The following is an 18,771-nucleotide window of genomic DNA, read 5'->3' as shown; positions in this document are numbered from 1 at the left end:
TATACAATTCAATTAATTAGTTGCGCAATTCAATTAATTAGTTGCGCAATTCAATTCATTAGAGCACTTTAATTTTACTGACTCTTCATTTCATGGAACTCACCTCAGATGCACTTGGTTCTTCCAATGTCTGTTCCTTTTCATTCTGAAAAGGTATCATAAGACAATCCGCTGACCAGTTTGTGTTTACTTACCAGGGGGATCTGTTGGTAGTCTTTACACCTCTGAGTAAGGCGTGAGCCCATCAAAACATAGCCAGAGAGACATTTCCCACTGTTCCTGCAGCCTTGGGCACACCTACGTGCTAAGCACATTATTGCCAGGTTGTGAAACAGAACTCAAAAGCACAACCTTTCTTTACCCTTCTGCTTCTTTACCTTCAGCTTCCTGGGGTGACACAGTATATTTATTAATAAATTTCTAAACGAAAGGAGTTAAATGTGTTTTGCTTTAGAGAATCTTAGAACTCTTGTGGGACTCTCCAGTATAGCGGTTGGACGCCTGTGCATCTGTGGATTTGGATAGAAGGCTACCTGCGTTCACCAAACAGACCCAGTCTCCTCTAAATTCCCTGCCTTGCTTCATGTCAAACATAGCATTTGACTTGGACTTTTGGCTGTAAGGGATTAAAGACTATTAAGAATGGGGTTGGAGAGGTGGCTCAGCGGTTAAGAGCACTGCCTGCTCTTCCAGAGGTCCTGAGTTCAATTCCCAGCAGCTACATGTTGGCTCACAACCATCTGTAATGAGACCTGATGCCCTCTTCTGGTGTGTCTGAAGACAGCAGTGTACTCAAATACATAAAGTGAATAAATGAGTCCTTTAAAAAAAAACAATTAAGAAATCAGGACAATTTTATAAACCCAAGGCTTTCTTTTGGGTCAGAGAACCCTGAGAAGCTGTCTAAAACATTGACATTGCATTTGTAAGTGCAGCGGGACTTCTGAGGGTGCCCAGTGGTGTACGAAAGGGAGGACTTAGGTTCAGCAGGCCGAGACTGTATCTTCTGGGCTGTATTTACTTGGGCATGTGCACATGTTAACTATGGAGGTACAATGGGGGAAACCCCACCCAGGTAACTTCATTTAGTTGATAAGTTCTTCAGATCAGATCTTCTGGAGGACTTGGCTATTTAATTTAACCTCACGTGGGACATTTTCATGGGAACGTGAGCTCACCCACTAACTCGTATGCTCTAAAAGTTCATATCTTTGTGTGGCGCGTTTGAAATAGGCAGGGTGACGGCATAAGAATGACCAATACCTGGGCTCTGACGTTGCTTTGTGTTGAGAAAAATGACAACTTGTGGGTTCTATAAGAAAAGGCTACACTGGTTTCCAGCAGCTAGCTGACTCAGGAGAAACTTTATACATCCTTCCAGGAACATAGAGAAGTGAGCTCCCCGTTCCTAACCCTGACACACATGCACAGGCACACACACCTGCTAGAGATCTAACTGCTGCTTGTAATGTGGGAACGGAATATTTTACTATTTTTTTCTATCTCATATAGTTCTCAAGCTCCCTTTTCTCCAATCCTAGTTGTACTATCTGGGTTGAAGATTTTCTGATTCGAATCTTGGTTGGTGAAATATTATAATAGTTTTCCCTTTTCAAAACTATTTAAAATTACTAGCAGCTCCGGCCTCTTCCCCTCCTTCCCAACCCTTCCCTTTCTGGAGATAGAGTCTCATGGATTCCACGTTCGAGTTAAATGTACTATGTCCTCAAGGATGACCTCAACCATCTGCTTCAGCCTCCTAATGTTGAGGTCGTAGACCTGAGTTGTTGTGAAGTGCTGAGAATCAAACCCAGAGCCTTCTGCATGCTAGGCAAGCTCTCTCCCAACCGAGCTACACTCCCAGTCCCAGCAGCCAATTCTGGCCCGAATCTCACAACCTAGGGACCTGTATAGAACTTTCTGCCTTGGCCCCACCTCAACTGCATTGACCTATTCACTTTCTCAGGACCCTGTCTGCGCCTGCTCCACAGGCAATAGTGCCCCAAGGAAGGCCTATCCTCTGTCCTCACCCATGGGGATTAGATCTTTTCTTTTGTTAGCGATGGAGGAGCCACTGGAATGATCCTTTGACATACATTTTCTCTAGCCTCTCTTTGTGTCCTTATCACTTACCATGGAGCTGATCGTAGAGCTGAGGTGTGACCTAGGGTAGCCATTGTAGGTCACAGCAACATCCTCTGCGTCTTCAGATTGTTCATATTGCTATGGTCTTGTATTTAAACATGGAGTTGATATCAGGCAGAGTTACTAAGACACCATGTGGGGTTGGGGTCATCACAGTATGAAATCCATCTCTAACCACTGTCTTGGTTTTTGTCACACTGCAGAGAACCAGTAGTTTGTTGTAGAACAGATTTTTCTGAACAGTCTTTCTTTTCAAGTGAGATAAATCAGGCCACGTGGATCTGACCCAAGCAATTAGCCTTCCATTTAAAAAAATGATTCTGATGAGAATTTTTCTCCGAACACTTCATAAACTGTGGCTGATTGTGGTACTTTTGACAACTGGCTCAGGCAAGTGGGACTCACAGATTCTGAAGTGTTTTTAAAAAGAGATTTTCTTTTTGGAATTGCTCAAGCACAGGCTGATGTTTGAACTTGAGGCTGCAGCTTTCTTGTCTCTCCAGAGGAGGTCTCCCTGGGTCAGGTTTGGAAGAACTCACCCAGGAGAAGATCCCGTGGAAACGATCCTGGTCACGGCTGTTGGGTGGATAAGATAGTCAAGTCTTCCCACCATGGGATAAGTCCTATTCATTTACATTAATTTCTAGCTTATGTCTAATGATGAGCGAGTCAGTTTCTGCCTTAGTGGACCATCTCGGCCTGTTTGCCTGTGACCATACCCCGTGTAATCTCGTATTTTATAGCACATCATGTCTTCTTGACACATCTTATAATTCTTATTCCCTATACATAGCTCCTTTTGTATATCATATAGCTTTCAAAATCAAGCATCAGCTGCCAGACAGGAATGATTTAAAATATACGATTAAATTACAGTAAGCTGTCAAGGTTGCTGAATTCCAGACATGATTATGTCTTGTCTGGTAGAGAAAACATCTCTCCAGTCTTTACATGAACCATGCCGGGGGACTAACAGCATCAGAAAAGGGAGGGGTTGTGAAAGATGAAAATTTACCTCTTGCTGGAAATGTTCTGTTTGACAGTTCAGGGCTCTTCAGTGCTTGCGGGCTTAAGAGCTGCCATCACGGATGCAGACTGTGTTTCATCGGCCCAGGAGGAAATCTTGCAGTCTTGAGAAGTCCTTCTTATTGTCCCCTTTCCTGGGCATTTTAGCAAACGTACCTGTTTCTTATCTCTACCAGCTTGTTTGCTGGACATTTTAAAAATGGATGCAATCACGGGATATGTTTTTTTGATGTGATTCAGACTATTAGAACCTAATGTTTCAGGGTCCACCCATGCACCGCACACCAGTACTTCCTTCTTTTAGTTTGTGGATCACATCCCATCGTGCACATCTTATTTGCCTTTCATTGGATAATGTTCGTTTGGGTTGGTTGCACTGTGTGGTATTTGAAGAATGTTATCTTAGGCATTTGTGAGAAGCTCTAACTGTCGAATGTCTCTGCCAGTGCTTGCCCTGACTGTCTGAGTAGCCACACTAGTGGACGGAGTGATGAGTCATTGTGGTTTTGATTGACATTCCCTGATGTCTGTGATGTTGCACAACTTTGCATGTACTTCTGGGCCTTTCCTATGTTTTCTTGGAGAAGTACTTGCTTTGATATATTGCTCAGTTTTAAGAAGTTTTCTTTTTATCATTGAGGAAAAGGGTCCTATGCCGTTAGTGGGTTCTGGTGAAGCAGTAGAAGGGGGAAGCTACAAGCACCATGAGGCCCACATGTTTATGTCTTATTAAGATACAGAGCGATGCCGGAAAACAGTAGCCTATCTAGGGAACTTTGTGATGTGGGAAAGGGTACTTATATTACTTGTGGAACTTTACTGTAAAAATAGCCCTCCTTTTGTTGGCTTTTCATCATGGTATTTAACTCATTCTGAGGTTGTCAACAGAGATGTTTTTATGTTTACATAGAAACATTTCTTGGCTTAGATTCTTTTCTTTTCATAATTTAAAAGATGTATTTATTTTATGTATATGAATACACTGTCATTATCTTCAGACACACCAGCAGAGGGCATCAGATCCCATCACAGATGGTTGTGAGCCACCATGTGGTTGCTGGGAATTGAACTCAGGATCTCTGGAAGAGCAGTCAGTGCTCTTAACCACTGAGCTATCTCTCCAGCCCTGCCTTAGATTACTTTGAAAGACAGATGTTTAAACCAAATTCTTTCCCGACATTTGGAGGAGAGGATCTCAGTAGGCCAGTGTCCTGGAGTCAACAGTGAGATGCAGTGTTACCTGCACTTTGCCACCCAGAGGGCAAGCTTTTGAAAAATATTGTATGGTGTGAGCACACAGAGAACCAGGCTTCTCTCTCATACTTCACGAACATGGCTCTCAAACATTTACTCAGTGTTGAAATTGGATTTTTTATTGCCATAAAGAAACACCAAGAGAGGTATTTTTCCACAGGTGTTTCCAATAGTGAGTAGGCATATGGTGTAAATGTCCTGTTCTCTGTTTCCTATGATGTGTGCACATGGCCTCCTGGGTAAGGTATGGGATTGGAGTTCACTTTCCAGCAGTGAAGGTGTGTTACCTGAGGCTAATCCACTAGTGAGAATAGACATATGCTTGGTTTGTCTGGGCATAATACTTGTTGAGCAAGTGACGAGAAGACCCTAAAAATTGAAATGGATTCTTGATGGACAACTTTATTTGAGGAGGAACAGAGGATTTTTGTCTCATTTAATTTATTTCCTTTTATTTCATTTAAATAGCAAGTTTTGTGTGAAATATCAGCACTCCATCACATCAACAAAGCTGTTAGATCACACCTTTCTCTAAGGCCCTAGTCAATGGCGTTCTAACCTAGTGTTCTCCAGTTCCTATCCACCTGCCTGAAACCACGTTCAAAGGGACATGGCATGTATGTTCCCGTAATGCGTTTACCTTTGAGTAGATTTTCATTACTGAAGAAGAGGCAGTAATGCCACCCCTAGGGAGTTAAACGAGGAGGCACCTGGATTCTTACTTCATCCCCCACTCCAGGATCAGCTCAGAGTGATTGGCAAAGGGGGTCCCACAGCTTCCTTTGCTGACAGCATATTCCTCACAAGGGGAACCCTCCCCATCCCCAACCCCAGACTTGGCTAATTTCTATGGAAATGTCTGATTTCACGGCCAGAAAGTGAGGAACTTGTACCTAGCATCTAGTGAATGAAAGCCAAGGATGAACGTGAGCCTCCTGTAGTACTATTGTCTGGGACAGACTCGGCAGGTCTAGTACTAATCATAGAAAAGGTAAACCCTGTTTAGACTCAGTCTCAGTCCCCCACTCCCTGCAAGTATACGGTGTTGCCTTTTGGCCATGCCTCTGCCTCCTCCTGGCTTAGTGCATGCATTTATTTATGATTCACTCATGAACTCCAGGCCAATTGGACACCATTTGTTACTGTGGAGGTTTGAATATGCTTGGCCCATGCAGAGTGGTACTGTTAGGAAGTACTTGTTGGAGGAAGTGTGTCACTTTGGGGATGGGCAATAAGGCCCTCCTCCTAACCATGTGGGAGCCAGTCTTCTACTAGGGCTTTCAGATGAAGATGTGGACCCTCAGCTCCTCCTACGCCATGTCTGCCTGGACACTGCCGTGTTCTCACCTTGATGATAATGGGCTGAGCCTCTGAGCCTGTAAGCCAGTCCCAATTAAATGTTGTCTTTTGTAAGAGTTGGTCTCTTCACAGCAGTAAAACCTTAATTAAGACAGTTATCCCTCCATTTAAAAAAAAAGAAAGGTAAGACCTACAGTCTTTAATACTTAGATCACTTTGAGGTGTGTGCTTTTCCTCCTCTGTGTAAGTATGGGCATCTGCACATATGTCTTTCAAGAACCACTGACAGTTCAAGGATTCCAAGTCTTTATTTTAGGATAAAATTCATCCTATAAAAAGATAACTATCTTATTAGATTAGTATCCAAAACTGTTAACCTCATCAGGACCAAACTATCTAGAATTTTAACTTTTTTTTTCTAACAAAAATTCTCAGTTAATTTTGCAAGTACTGAAGACCATAATAAGGATCTTTGTCCTCTTATATTTTGGTTACATGCCTGATAGTAATCTTTCTAGATCAAAAACTATTTGTACCATCCATGAGTCAGCTTCTTGGAACCTGAGGACTTTTCTACATTTCGAAATTAATTTCCACACAATTTTAATTTCTTCTCTACTCATACTTTCACTTCTCTCTTTTCTTTACAAGTAAAGCTTTTCCAGGTATGTGGCTTGGGATGGGGACCTCTGGTGATTCCTGGTAGAAGCTGAGGGGTGGCCTTCAGACTGCTAAGATGTGTCACAGAAAGTTCTTAAGATTTCGTTAGCTATGGTCTTCCACCCCACATCATATGGCACTGAGTGATGGATACACATGAGAGACCCCCCAAAAATCAAAAGAGGGGCTACATTTTACTGCCTTGTAAATCGTGAATTCTTCTTGGAATCTAGCTTGATGTGCTGGGGCTTACTCATGACTTGCTAATGGATGAACATAAATATGTCTAAATAAATGAGTCCTAAACAGGACACAGGGGAGTTTCAACAGGTTTTTATTGGCTATGTATATGATTTCTTCCATGAAGCTAATCTAGAAACCTATCAGCTGAGGCTTCTTGGATGGAGTAAAGAAGACATTATTATTGACATTCTTCAGTACCAAGAGATGGGACAAGGCTGTCTCAGCCTTTCCTTACAGTTATGAAATCAGTGGTTCTGTGTTTGGTCTTCTCTACAAATCAAAGGACAGACAGATGGCACCAGGGGATCAATGTAAGTCAGACAAGGAGTCAGGAAATTAGCCATCAATGGACCCCTATACCTCTGACCTTGCAGCGAAGGCAGAACCCTGTGTGACAGAGTGGGGCCCTCAGCTTCCTTTACCAGAGTGATCTGTCAGAGGAGCTGAAGCACTTCTCCTTTTCAACCCCATGTGGGTTCTTTTTTCCTCATTAGTTTCTTTAAGATAGTTGCAAGAGAACTTTTGCTAATCGATATTTAATTATCGGCACTTCCCACCTTCGCTGTGCTCAGGGACACAGAGTACTAAGTATTTAATCAGGGCAGGCTTGGTTTCTGCCCTTTCTTATTAGTCATGTGGCTCTTTTAATTAAATGGAACATTTTCAGTTAGAGCTCCTTTCTTTTAAGATATAAACGATCTTTCCCTGAAGTAGTTTTTTTTTTCCCCTTCAATTATTCATTTGTCAAGTATTTATAGGTAGCTTGTTCTATTTTAAAGATCTGGGAAGATCCAGAGATCAGTTGGAGCCCACAACCCCAGTGTATGTGCGTACAGGTGACCCACACCCTCCGTTGTGCTTCTGCTGGGTCCTTCCTTTATGATGCTCGGTTTTGGTCAGCGGATACCAAGTTCAGTGACCAGAGGAGTCTACCAGGCATAGGAAGAAAATACTAGAATTTCTATTCTGATATAATGTTTGCCTCTTTTGGAGGTAACTTTTATTTAGATGGTTTCAATTGTACAGAAAGCCCCAAGGGAAATGTTAAAACGTGCATGTGTCTTTTACTGAATTCCCTAATTATTAAACGCTTCCTAAAATGCGATGTGTTCTTCCTCAAGAGCGAGGGATTTTTTTTTCTTGTATTGTCTAATGTTCCTCATGCTTAGACACAACTTGTGTGTTTTGGGTTGAGGACACACCACAGACATGGTGTATGTTTCTCGCAGGGCACGCGGTGCCTGTTTATCTCTGCAGACGTGAAGGCAGTACTGTTGACTTCACCCTGGCTTCTCCTTTCCTCTACCTTTGTGGTCCCTCAGATTTTTTGGGAATATACTTTGCAAACATGTAAACATATTGTTGTTCGATCACCTGTTGTACCACCCAATGTTCTCTTGTCACATAGCCATAGTTGGGTATGCTTTATAATACACAGAACATGCTAACACATATATAAACCATGGATTAGTCTGGAACTATCTTCACAGTTTTTTTTTTTTCTACCCCCTCTCAATTTTTAAATTGGATATTCTCTGCATTTAAATTTCAGATGCTATCCCTTCCCCACAATTCCTTCCCCCCCTTTTAAAAAGATTTATTTATTTTATGTATATGAGTACACTGTGTCTTCAGACACACCAGAAGAGGGCATCAGATCCCATTACAGATGGTTGTGAGCCACCATGTGGTTGTTGGGAATTGAACTCAGGACCTCTGGGAGAGCAGTCAGTGCTCTTAACCACTGAGCCGTCTCTCTAGCTAATATTTTTTTCTCTTTTTAGTTATTAAGATATGGTCTCTCTGTGTAACCTAAGCTGGCTACAAGTTCCTGCCTCAGGTTGCCAAGGTCCAGGATTATAGGCATGTGCCCACCACATCTGTAACCAATGGTCTTAAATGCCCCAATGGGTCAGGAGATCTAAAGGAATAGGATAGTCACGCAATTTTCTATTTATGGATTATTAGGACGTTGCAGATGGGGTTTATGATCAGAAAAGTTTCCTTGCTCCAGCAGCCCTGGACTTATTTCCAATATGAATGTGAATATTTTTATTTTGTATTAATATATGCTTTACATTCTTCTGCTTGTCTTATGTATAATCAGGTCAGTGTAAGGATGTAAATGTCTCTTTTATTCCCTAAGATGAAGGGACGAGATGAGGTCCATAGAGCATGGCTGGGGCTGAGCCCAGAGTGTTTCCTTCTCTGTACCAACTGTCCCTAGGCCTAGACCTGGAAGCTACCAGCCTCCACACAATTCAATCTTCCAAGTTGACTTATCCAGTCTTGCTCCTCTTGGCTTCTGAGATCCTAAACCTGCCTGGCCTCATAGCAATACGTTCTAATCTTCTGGCTCCTTCTCCTTCTCTGTCTCGTTCTGTCTTCACCTGTGTGTAGATTGTTGTCTCTGAAACCTGGCTCTGTAAAACTGTCTCCATAAAACTTCCCCCCTTCCCACCCCACTACCTGAGTCTAGCTCCTTCTCTCTCCCTGAACAGCTTTTAAGTAGCTTCTCTTTCCTGTCTGTTCTTGAGAGGTGATCATCTCCTATCTCTGATTCATTCTGTCAAATCTTTCTCTGATTTGTCACTTTGCCCCTTAATTAGGTGCCACTTTTGAACATGGCTGCTTCCTTTTGCAAAGAAGATAGAGAGGAAACTTTTAGGAATGTGGTTCTTTCTGTGCAAAGGTCTAATCATGGTCCAATCAATCATACATCAGGATGCAGCATCGTTAGGGCATGTTTCTTGTCCCACTTTTTAAACAGAATAGCATTTTATTTATTTATTTATTTATTTATTTATTTATTTATTTATTAATATTTTCACATAGCGTGCATGTTGTGTTAGGCATTGTAAATTATCTGGAGTTAAAAATACAGGAGAAGGTGTGCACATTGCATGAAAATACTATGCTATTTTATTGGAGCACCAGCAGATTCGTGGGGGTCCTGAGTCCAATGCCTGATGGGACTTAGGGTCAACTGCATATGTGTGAGTACTAGAGAAAGACATGGAAAACGATGTTCTCAAGATCAAACTCAGGACCTTGAGCTCATGGCTAGTAACGGTCTGTCACTGAACTCCAAGCCCCGACCCCTCCTGGAGATTTGTTAAACTGAGACATAAGAAACAAAAGAAGCTAAAGGCTGTGTTTAAAGGACAAAGGTTCAGTAAGAAACAGAGTAGCTTTCTTCCTACAGGGCAATAGGAGGGCCTTAATGGAACTGCAAGAGTAACTGAAAGCCCTTTCATTCTTTTATGAAGTAAACATTTCAACAACATGTTGCAACTGTAACTCCAGGATTTAGGAAGCTGAGGCAGGAGAATTGCCACACATTTGAGTCCATCCTGGGCTACATAAAATGTTCCAGGTCAACTTGGGTCTTCAGAGTGAGACCATGTCCCATCCATGGTTAATGTGAGTGTGAACAGTTGCAGCCACGTGAGAAGCCAGTGTGGAGGCTTTTCATAAAATCTCAAAATAGAACCAGCCTATGACCTCGTTACCTCTCCTAGGACTCTGAGTCTTGCTACAGACACTTGGCTGTCCACGTTGACCTCTTTCTACAATAACAAGGAAACAGAATCAGCCTAGAAGTCCATCAACAAATGAAGGGATCATGAAAATGCGGCCCATGTGTACGGGGGGAGGTTTATTCAGCTGTAAAGAAAAAAGATCAGGAAAATGGCTGGATTTGGAAAACGTAGAGTGTGACGTAACCCAAGTTCAGGAAGACACACACAGTATGCGGATCCTTACCTCCAGTTGTTAAAACTGCGTATCCAGGAGGAAGGACTCGGGCAACGGGAGGAATGTGAGAAGTGCTTTATAAGAGTGGAAGAAAAGAGGCTTGTGGAGAAGAGAGAACAGCGTGGAAGGGTGGCCAGAGGGTAAAGTGCGGGAGAGAGAGTAGCGCGTGGAAGAGGGGCCAGAGAGTCAGGTATAGTCGGGGAGAGATGTTAGGGCGATGAAGTGAGAAATGTACAGAATCCCACGCAGGAGACCTGTTGCCTTGTAAGCAAATAAAACAATAAACTTAACACCAACACTTAAACAAAAAGAAAAAAAAAGGAGGGGGTCCATCCTTGGCCGCTGGGAGGGTAAGCAGCGAGTTGCGCAGCGGGAGGAGCGCGGATTGCTGGATGTGTTTGCAGTAACGTCTGTGTTTCTCCTTGCCCTGTGCCTGCATTTCAGGAAGGAGCTCATCGCCAAGCTGGACCAGGCAGAGAAGGAGAAGCTGGATGCTGCTCAGCTGGTTCGGGAATTTGAGGCTCTGACGGAGGAGAACCGGACGCTGAAGATGGCCCAGTCTCAGTGCGTAGAGCAACTGGAAAAACTCAGAATCCAGTATCAGAAGAGGCAGGGCTCCTCCTAACATCGGCCCATGAAATGTGAGCGAGGTTGCTGACTGCTATGCGCTGGCCAAAAGGATCTGCATCTTAAGGAGCAGAGAGTAAAATCTATTGCTTCTCTTTATTACCCATATGGCAAAGGTCTAGGGTGAGTCTAGTGTTTCCTAGGTTCTAGCTCGAGAGGGGATGTTTTATTTTTAAGTGAGGTCATTAATACAAAGCTATCACCCGTACATATTTTCAGGATCAGAGCGTCTTTGTTAGAAAGATATGATCATGCTATACATTAGAGTAGAAAATAATCAAACTAGAATACTGACCGGCACCACTGAAAATCACGAGCCATAAAACGAGCCAGGAGGGTGTTCACGATAGTTTCACATCTGTGCATTTAAAAAATAATTTATGCCTTTTCATATTTCAAGTCCGCTCAGCTACAAACCGTGGAACCCAGCTGTGCTTGGTAGAGTCAGCCGTAACACTTCAGTGACCGATTGTCCTAAGAACAAATGGTTGTGTAGCCTAAATGCTTTCTCATGAAAATATCTGCAGGCCATGTGTCCTTGCCCACAGCTCACTGGCCACTGACTTGGGTAACGCAGAACCAAGGCTGGCTGTACTTTCTCTCCTCTGTGTCAGCACACAGCGGAACATGTTTGCTTTGGCCGTGTGTGTCTTTGGGTTCTGGGCATGGGGAAAGTGGGAAGCTGTCATTCAGATACTACACAGAGTTGAGTGTCTGTAAGACCAGGGAGAGGGCATGGCTAGTGTCTGGGATGTCAGGAAGCTAGGTTAGATGGGGGAAAGCTGACAGGAATGTGTGGTGAATGCAGAATTAATGTGAGCTCCCTTTGTCCCGCCTACCATGCTTTCTCGCCCAGATTGTTTTGTGTCCCTTCCCATTCACGTGACTTCTTTTTTCATTAAACATGGATCCAAAGTGCAGCCTCGTGTCTTGCTTTCTTTTTTAGTCCTTTGTGCTGGGAGCTGCCCTGGTTAGAGTTTATTCTCCACAGTGTGTACTGGAAAAGGGGGTTCTCCCCTTTTTCAGGGAGAAACTTAAGTTTTTCATCTAAAATCTGTAGAGTACTAACACAATGAGGTATCATGATGACCTTAGACAGAGACAGTGGTTCCCAATCAGGCATAATGTCCCCCCCAGGGGATATTTGACAGGTTCTAGAAATATTATCACTCCTTTAAAAGAATGTTTGGTTTTTTTGGTGAATTTGCATTTATATACATGTGTGTGACCATACATGTATGTGTGTGCCACGGTGCCCATCTCATTGTCAGAGGATTCCCAGGGTCTGCTCTTGTTTTCTACCTCATAGACTTTTAAGACTGAAGCCAGTCCTCAGGCTTGGCAGCAAGCCCTCACATAGCCATCTCGCTGGCCCTTTTCTTTGGTTGCCACATTAGGATAAGGACATTACTGGTATGGAGTCCCAAACTGCTAACGTACAGGACAGCCTTCACTAAAAGAAACCATTCCATTCAGTGACACATCAACAGGACAAAGAGTGATGTTCCCTCAGGGTGAACAAATCACCGGTGTTCTTGGGCACAGAATAGGAAGCAGTGAGGCCTCCCCATTATAGAGATGAATCTTTCTTGCAGGTCTCAAAGTCTCCGTCACTGGGAAACCTGCCTGACACCTCTTGTTGCTTTAATTTTTTGATCCAAGGCAAAAAAATTAAAAATTAAAAAATTAAAATGAAAAATTTTTATGATCATGGCTGGACCCCTGTTTCTAGTTGTTTGTGGTTTTAGTAATCATGAAGCTTAGAAATACCATTAGAAGGGGGATTTTATTCCTCAAATTTACCCAATCTTGAGGCTAATAGAGCAGCAGGAAGGATGATACACAATCTTTGGACACAGGGTTTGATATCTGGAGAACTCAAGAAGTTATGGCCTTTTGCAGGAAACAAGGGCAGGAAAACCCTGCACGGTGTCAGGATGAACGTTCGAGCAGGTAAAGCTGTTGGGATGTATCTCAGTTAGTGTTCTGCTGCTGTGAAGAGATACCATGACCATGACAACTCTTACAAAAGAAAAGCATTTATTTGGGGTTGGGTTGCAGTTCAGTCTATCTGACCTCATGATGGGAATCATGGTGACATGCAGGCAGACGGACCTGGTGCTCGAGAGGCACTTCTATATCCAGTCACAGTGCAGGCAACAGGAAGTTCTATACCCAGTCACAGTGCAGGCAACAGGAAGTTCTATATCCAGTCACAGTGCAGGCAACAGGAAGTTCTATATCCAGTCACAGTGCAGGCAACAGGAAGTTCTATACCCAGTCACAGTGCAGGCAACAGGAAGTTCTATATCCAGTCACAGTGCAGGCAACAGGAAGTTCTATATCCAGTCACAGTGCAGGCAACAGGAAGTTCTATATCCAGTCACAGTGCAGGCAACAGGAAGTTCTATACCCAGTCACAGTGCAGGCAACAGGAAGTTCTATATCCAGTCACAGTGCAGGCAACAGGAAGTTCTATACCCAGTCACAGTGCAGGCAACAGGAAGTTCTATATCCAGTCACAGTGCAGGCAACAGGAAGTTCTATATCCAGTCACAGTGCAGGCAACAGGAAGTTCTGTATCCAGTCACAGTGCAGGCAACAGGAAGAGAAAGACACTGTACCTGGCTTGAATGTGTAAAACCCCAGAGTCTACTCCCAGTGACAAATATCCTCTAACAAAGCCCCACTTCCTAATCCCTGTCAAGTAATGCCACTCCTAATAGCCAAGCATTCAATTCAACGGGAGAAGCCATGAGGACCATTCTGATTTAAACCCCACAGTATGTCACTGGGGCCATGGTCCAGAATAGCTGTATGAATAACACCTGCTAGTCTCAGTGAGAGCATTTACCCAGTGTTTCCAAAATAGACATATGTGTCCTTCAGAAACAAACTTTGCCCCAAGTATATGTGGTTTCAGTCGATACCAGTTTATTAAAACATGAAATATCATCTATTGGATTGCAAGGCAGAGAAACCTAATGGCAGAGTTTATCACTCACTTGGCATCTTCCCACAATCCTTACCTACAACACATCTTATCTACCACAGATCACTAAGAATTTGCCATCTTCACATTATGAAGCCATGGTGTGCTACTTGCGTGGCATTGAGTGAGACCCTAGGGTCAACCCCCAGCAACACAAGGAGGAAAAACAGAACTGAACCATTCCTGATACAGCAACACTGTTAACATCACAGGACGTTGGAAATCAATGCAGCAGTCTCAGCATCAGTGTAAAGGTACTTGCCTTGGAGCTAAAACTAAAGAATAATAAAAATCTCATTGCGTTTTGCAATTGCTGTACTGGAAGACCTGCTGTCTGTGGATCATTCAGTTTGTGCAAACATGAAAAGAACGTGATCAAACATGGCGAGCGGCCAAGTGTATATGAACCCATAGATCATATTTCTCTAAGTCACAGAGGGCTGGGGTGTATTATCAGTCCGGTACAAACAAGAAACAGAAAGGACTTGAAATTCAAATGCAATTCACCCGCCCCAGATCCATTAGACACTTAACACATGCAGCAGCAACAGAAACTGCAAAAGCAAACGGCATAGAGAATTAAAAAGGACTAGTCCGGCTGTACTGTGTTTGTTGTGCTAACGAGAGGCATAGGAAGGGATTGAAGGAAGCTCATAGGTGTGCACAAGGTTCTTGGAGTAATAGCCATGGCAACAGGTGGGAGGGATGGAAAATACGTAGTAGTGGAACCCACATCAATTGACAGTGTAAATGGCTTAAACACAGATTTGATGGCCCCTTTTGTGTCAGACTCTACCGGGTGTGCTGAGTACAGGTGTCCTCCAGTTCTTGAAGAACGTTTACAGACCCAAGATGCTGTCCACGGCACTCCAGAGCCACCTTTGAAACACTTTTAAATCAGTACACAGAATGGTGGGATTTATCATGATCCTTTCATATAGATGACACATTCACTATATTCTGTTCATGTCTGCCACTGCTCTGCGGAGCCCCCTCATTCTTCCTGGTCCCCTCTAGCCAGTCTGGTCCCCTTCCTCCCTACAGATAACCCTCCTTATGTTTTCAACTCATGAAACACAACGTACCCGCTCCCCCCACACATATTATAAAGCTGTGTGTCCACATAACTAGATTGGGCAATGTTGAGAAATTATGTCTTCTGCCTTTTCTCCTCTACCCACTGTTTGTTATCTTTCGGCTTCAGGCATCCCCCTTAGAGTTCCCTTGTCCTCCATGATACATGCATATAGATTATGTCTGCTATAGCATATGCATCATGTCATTTGCCTATGTCCCTACCTAGTGACTATTTTTATATTAATCTCCCCAAAACTAGAATCTCTAGATTTGAGATTTGGTAATGGAGATGCCCCCACCCCCACTCAGGACTCCCTTCCCGCCCCATCTCTCTGTCCTTGCTTCCCACACCTTCTTCCATGACCCACTTTCCTTCTATCCATGCAAGAGGCCCGCATGCCTATGTACCTTTTGGCTTCTGGCCGAGAACTGTAGAAGTGGCGGTGGGGGTGCTATTTCAAGAGGTTCTTAGTCTAGGAGGAGAGATACATGTTTACTTAGGTAATTACATGGGACAGCTTATAATATTTAAAAAAAAAAACCCCTCACAAGGTGGAAACCAATTCTTCCTGCTTGTATGAGTCTGACTCAAAAATGGGGTTTTAACAAGTAAACAGGGGACAGCCAGACTTGAAGACAAAGCACAGAGGTGTGCCCTGCCTGACTCTCTCTGGGGTGAGTAGGCTGCTGAGCTGTGGAAAGTCAGGCTGGGAGCACAGAAGCCCACGAGTTAGGACTGATGTCCTTGACAATGGCCAAGGATGTGAGCCAGGCACAGCCCCCAGCACTAGGCGGGACTTCAGATGGCTACAGGCTGCTAAAAGCTCATCAGAGACAGAGAGCAGAACCTCCCTGGTTCTTGGGAATTCCGAGATGGCAAAAGCTTGTTGCATCAAAATACTGAATTTTGGAGTGATTGGTTAAGTGCTAAAAGATAAGGAATATGCCAAACGAGGTAAGAGCCAAACAGGAAACAGATATCATTTATGAGTGTGTATAAAAAGGGAGTAGGGATGAGATGAGGAATCTTGGATGGTTCGGTAATGAGGAACGAGATAAGATCTGACGATGAGTAAGAGTTACAGAGGCAGAGAAGGCAGGTGGCGAAAAAGCTCTAGACCACAAAAGAGCGCACACACACACACACACACCATTTAAAGACAGGTAAGGCCACTGTGGCTGTGAGTGAACAGGTTCATGCTGAAGTTAGAGATTAAGGTAGGAGCAAGAAGATTGCTCTAAGAAACATACCTGTAGGAACCACTACCCAAGAAGCCACCGTTGGTAACTGAGGGCTGAGAAGGAGTCAGTCATCTTTTCAGATGCGGTCCCCAAGAGGTTACCTGGGCTCCAATACACATGCATACAGGCAACAGTAAATAAACCTCACACGCTTTTTGTTTTTTAAAAAAAGATTTATTAGGTATATAGTATTCTGCTTGTATGTATGCCTGCATGCCAGAAGAGGGCATCAGATCTCAGTACAGATGTTTATGAGCCACCATGTGGTTGCCGGAGAATTGAACTCACCACTGTAACCCTAACCCTCTTAGTCTCTGAGCCATCTCTCCAAACCATTTTATTTTATTTTTTAAGAGAGCACATGAAGTTGGAAGTAAAAGAAGGAACTGGAAGAGATGGAATGGGGGGGGGGGTGGGTTTGATCAAAATACATTTTGTATGTGTATGTAATTCTCAGTCTGTGTTTGGTTTGGTTGCTTGGTTGGTTTGGTTTGTTGTTTTTGTTATTAATCTTACTCCTAAGAGCAAAACGGCACTTTTGAGATAGTGGATTTTTAAGAGTTTTCTTTTACAATGCCCTCCATTTTAGGTTACTTAGAAGGCTTTATGGGATTATGGGATAGATATTTATATCTATCCCATACATATTACATATCAATATCTATCTATCTGTGGAGAGATGGAGTGATAGACGATCGATAGAAAACAGAATCGTTGTGCATTTTTGTAAAATCATTGGAAGAAGAACATGGGCAAGCACATGGGAGGGGAAGAAATGAGGCCTGGCGCTGACAGCAGGGTTCCTGGGTTGCTCCCACTCTAACCTCTGTTTTCCCGAAGTGGGAATGTGCACTTTTCTTTCTCACAGTATATGCAAGTTCTCTCTGGGGGTGAGCAAGTTAGGAGACTGTTCAGGGAGAGCTAGGCACCCATGCATCGGTTTTGCTGAGGTGTTACAAACACTGTGTCCAGGTCTCTCATGCATGTCCTGCTCCAGCAGCTCTCTGAAGGCAGGCAAATAAAAGTCTGCTTTTACAAGGGCTGTTGTGCTGAGGCCCCGATTGTGAGCATGAGGTAATCACCTGAGTCACACGCACTAGAACACAGTCTTTCTCTCAGGAGTCAGACTTGCACTGGGTGCTATAGCAATGACAAATGACATCCTGGGCACGTAAGAGTGAGTCAGGGTGTCCACGGACAACCAAAGTTTCTGTAGTCAAGACACGATTCCAGGATGGCAGGTGACTCCCCTGTGTTTTATGCCACCAAACACTGTCTGGGCAGTGGCTGTTCTCTAGGGTCAGAGTCCCAAGGAGGGAAAGATAAAGTCTTTGGGTCTAGGTACAATTACATGTGGAATGCCCCCCCCAGGTCCCCAATTTCTTAATTGCTATTCACATCTCATAAATGGAATACGTGCTGAGCAAGCTGCCTTTCCTCATCATTTCTGTAAGTACGGGTGTGACTCACAGTCCCTGCACCCTTCCAAATGTCACAGATACTACAGTGATTTGATTATTTAAAAATAGCCAGAGTTGGGGAGAGCGTGGGGGTAAGGGTTAGAGTTTCAGCCGGCTGCTTCTGGTTTAGTTTTTTTTTTTTTTTCCCCACAAAAACTGTCTAAATGCTCTGAGGACGTGAAGCTTCACAAGCATCTCAGGGCTTTCTCCTTTCGACAAGGGCTGCTGATTTTTTGCTGGTCAGATCTCAGATCCCAGACTTGAGGCAAAGCTCATCTTCCTACCCTGACCCCTGCCTCCACCTTTTCATGAGGTCTGCAGGCAAATATCCTCCTTTTCCTTAGAGATTCCCATTCACTGCATTTAAAAGTACCGCTCCTTCCCTTCAAAGTGATACTAACAATTTGACCTAAGTGTGGTACTGGGGATGCTGGTACTAACACGGGTCAGCAGGATGACAGTAGTTTATATTCAGCCTATGAGTTGGACAGAGTAATTATTCTCTGATTCATTCAGAAATGGGAAAGTAAGGCCCTCTTTATTATCCAGGTGCCGAAACCCCCACGGTGTGACTCTCTGCCCATAACCAGAATCGAGTTTGAGAGTTAGGAATCTCAGCCATATATCTGTCATATCAGGAAGTCATATTGTCCTGATAGGGAGAGGAGTACCTTCACAAACTGGTGATCAAGGACAACTCTAGGGAGGGACTGTTTAAAGAACAGGGCAGGGTGCAGAGCCAGGGAGATCAGAAGGGCTGTGCAAGCTCTGGGCCTTGCTAACCGCCAGGGAACACGTCTTGCCCTCCAATGGTGAACAATGGCAGAAGCTGTAGGAGGAGCTGTGTCTGTGTGAGAGGCCTCACCCTGGCCTTTTATCAGAGTAAAGGAGAAGATGAGTATCTATCTATCTTGTTCCTGTCCTCTGTCATCTTTGCCCAGTAGTTCCCATGGACCAAGCCCAACAGGAGGACCTGAAGCCTGGTTGCTG

General features: G+C 43.8%; 1 protein-coding gene across 1 annotated transcript in view; it reads left to right on the top strand.

The window, feature by feature from the left end:
* The window catches only part of MAP3K7CL (MAP3K7 C-terminal like), a 40,063-nt gene extending 28,133 nt beyond the window's left edge, over positions 1-11,930 (top strand). Inside the window, exon 5 of the mRNA XM_080919554.1 lies at positions 10,828-11,930. Coding sequence (XP_080775680.1) covers positions 10,828-11,008 — 181 coding nt within the window. The 3' untranslated portion in view covers positions 11,009-11,930. The remainder of the gene's footprint in view (positions 1-10,827) is intronic.
* The last annotated feature ends 6,841 nt before the right edge of the window (positions 11,931-18,771 follow it).

The sequence above is a fragment of the Micromys minutus genome (genome assembly GCF_963924665.1).
Source record: "Micromys minutus genome assembly, chromosome: 7".
Lineage (NCBI taxonomy): Eukaryota > Metazoa > Chordata > Mammalia > Rodentia > Muridae > Micromys > Micromys minutus.
This window is presented reverse-complemented; position numbering and strand designations above follow the sequence as displayed.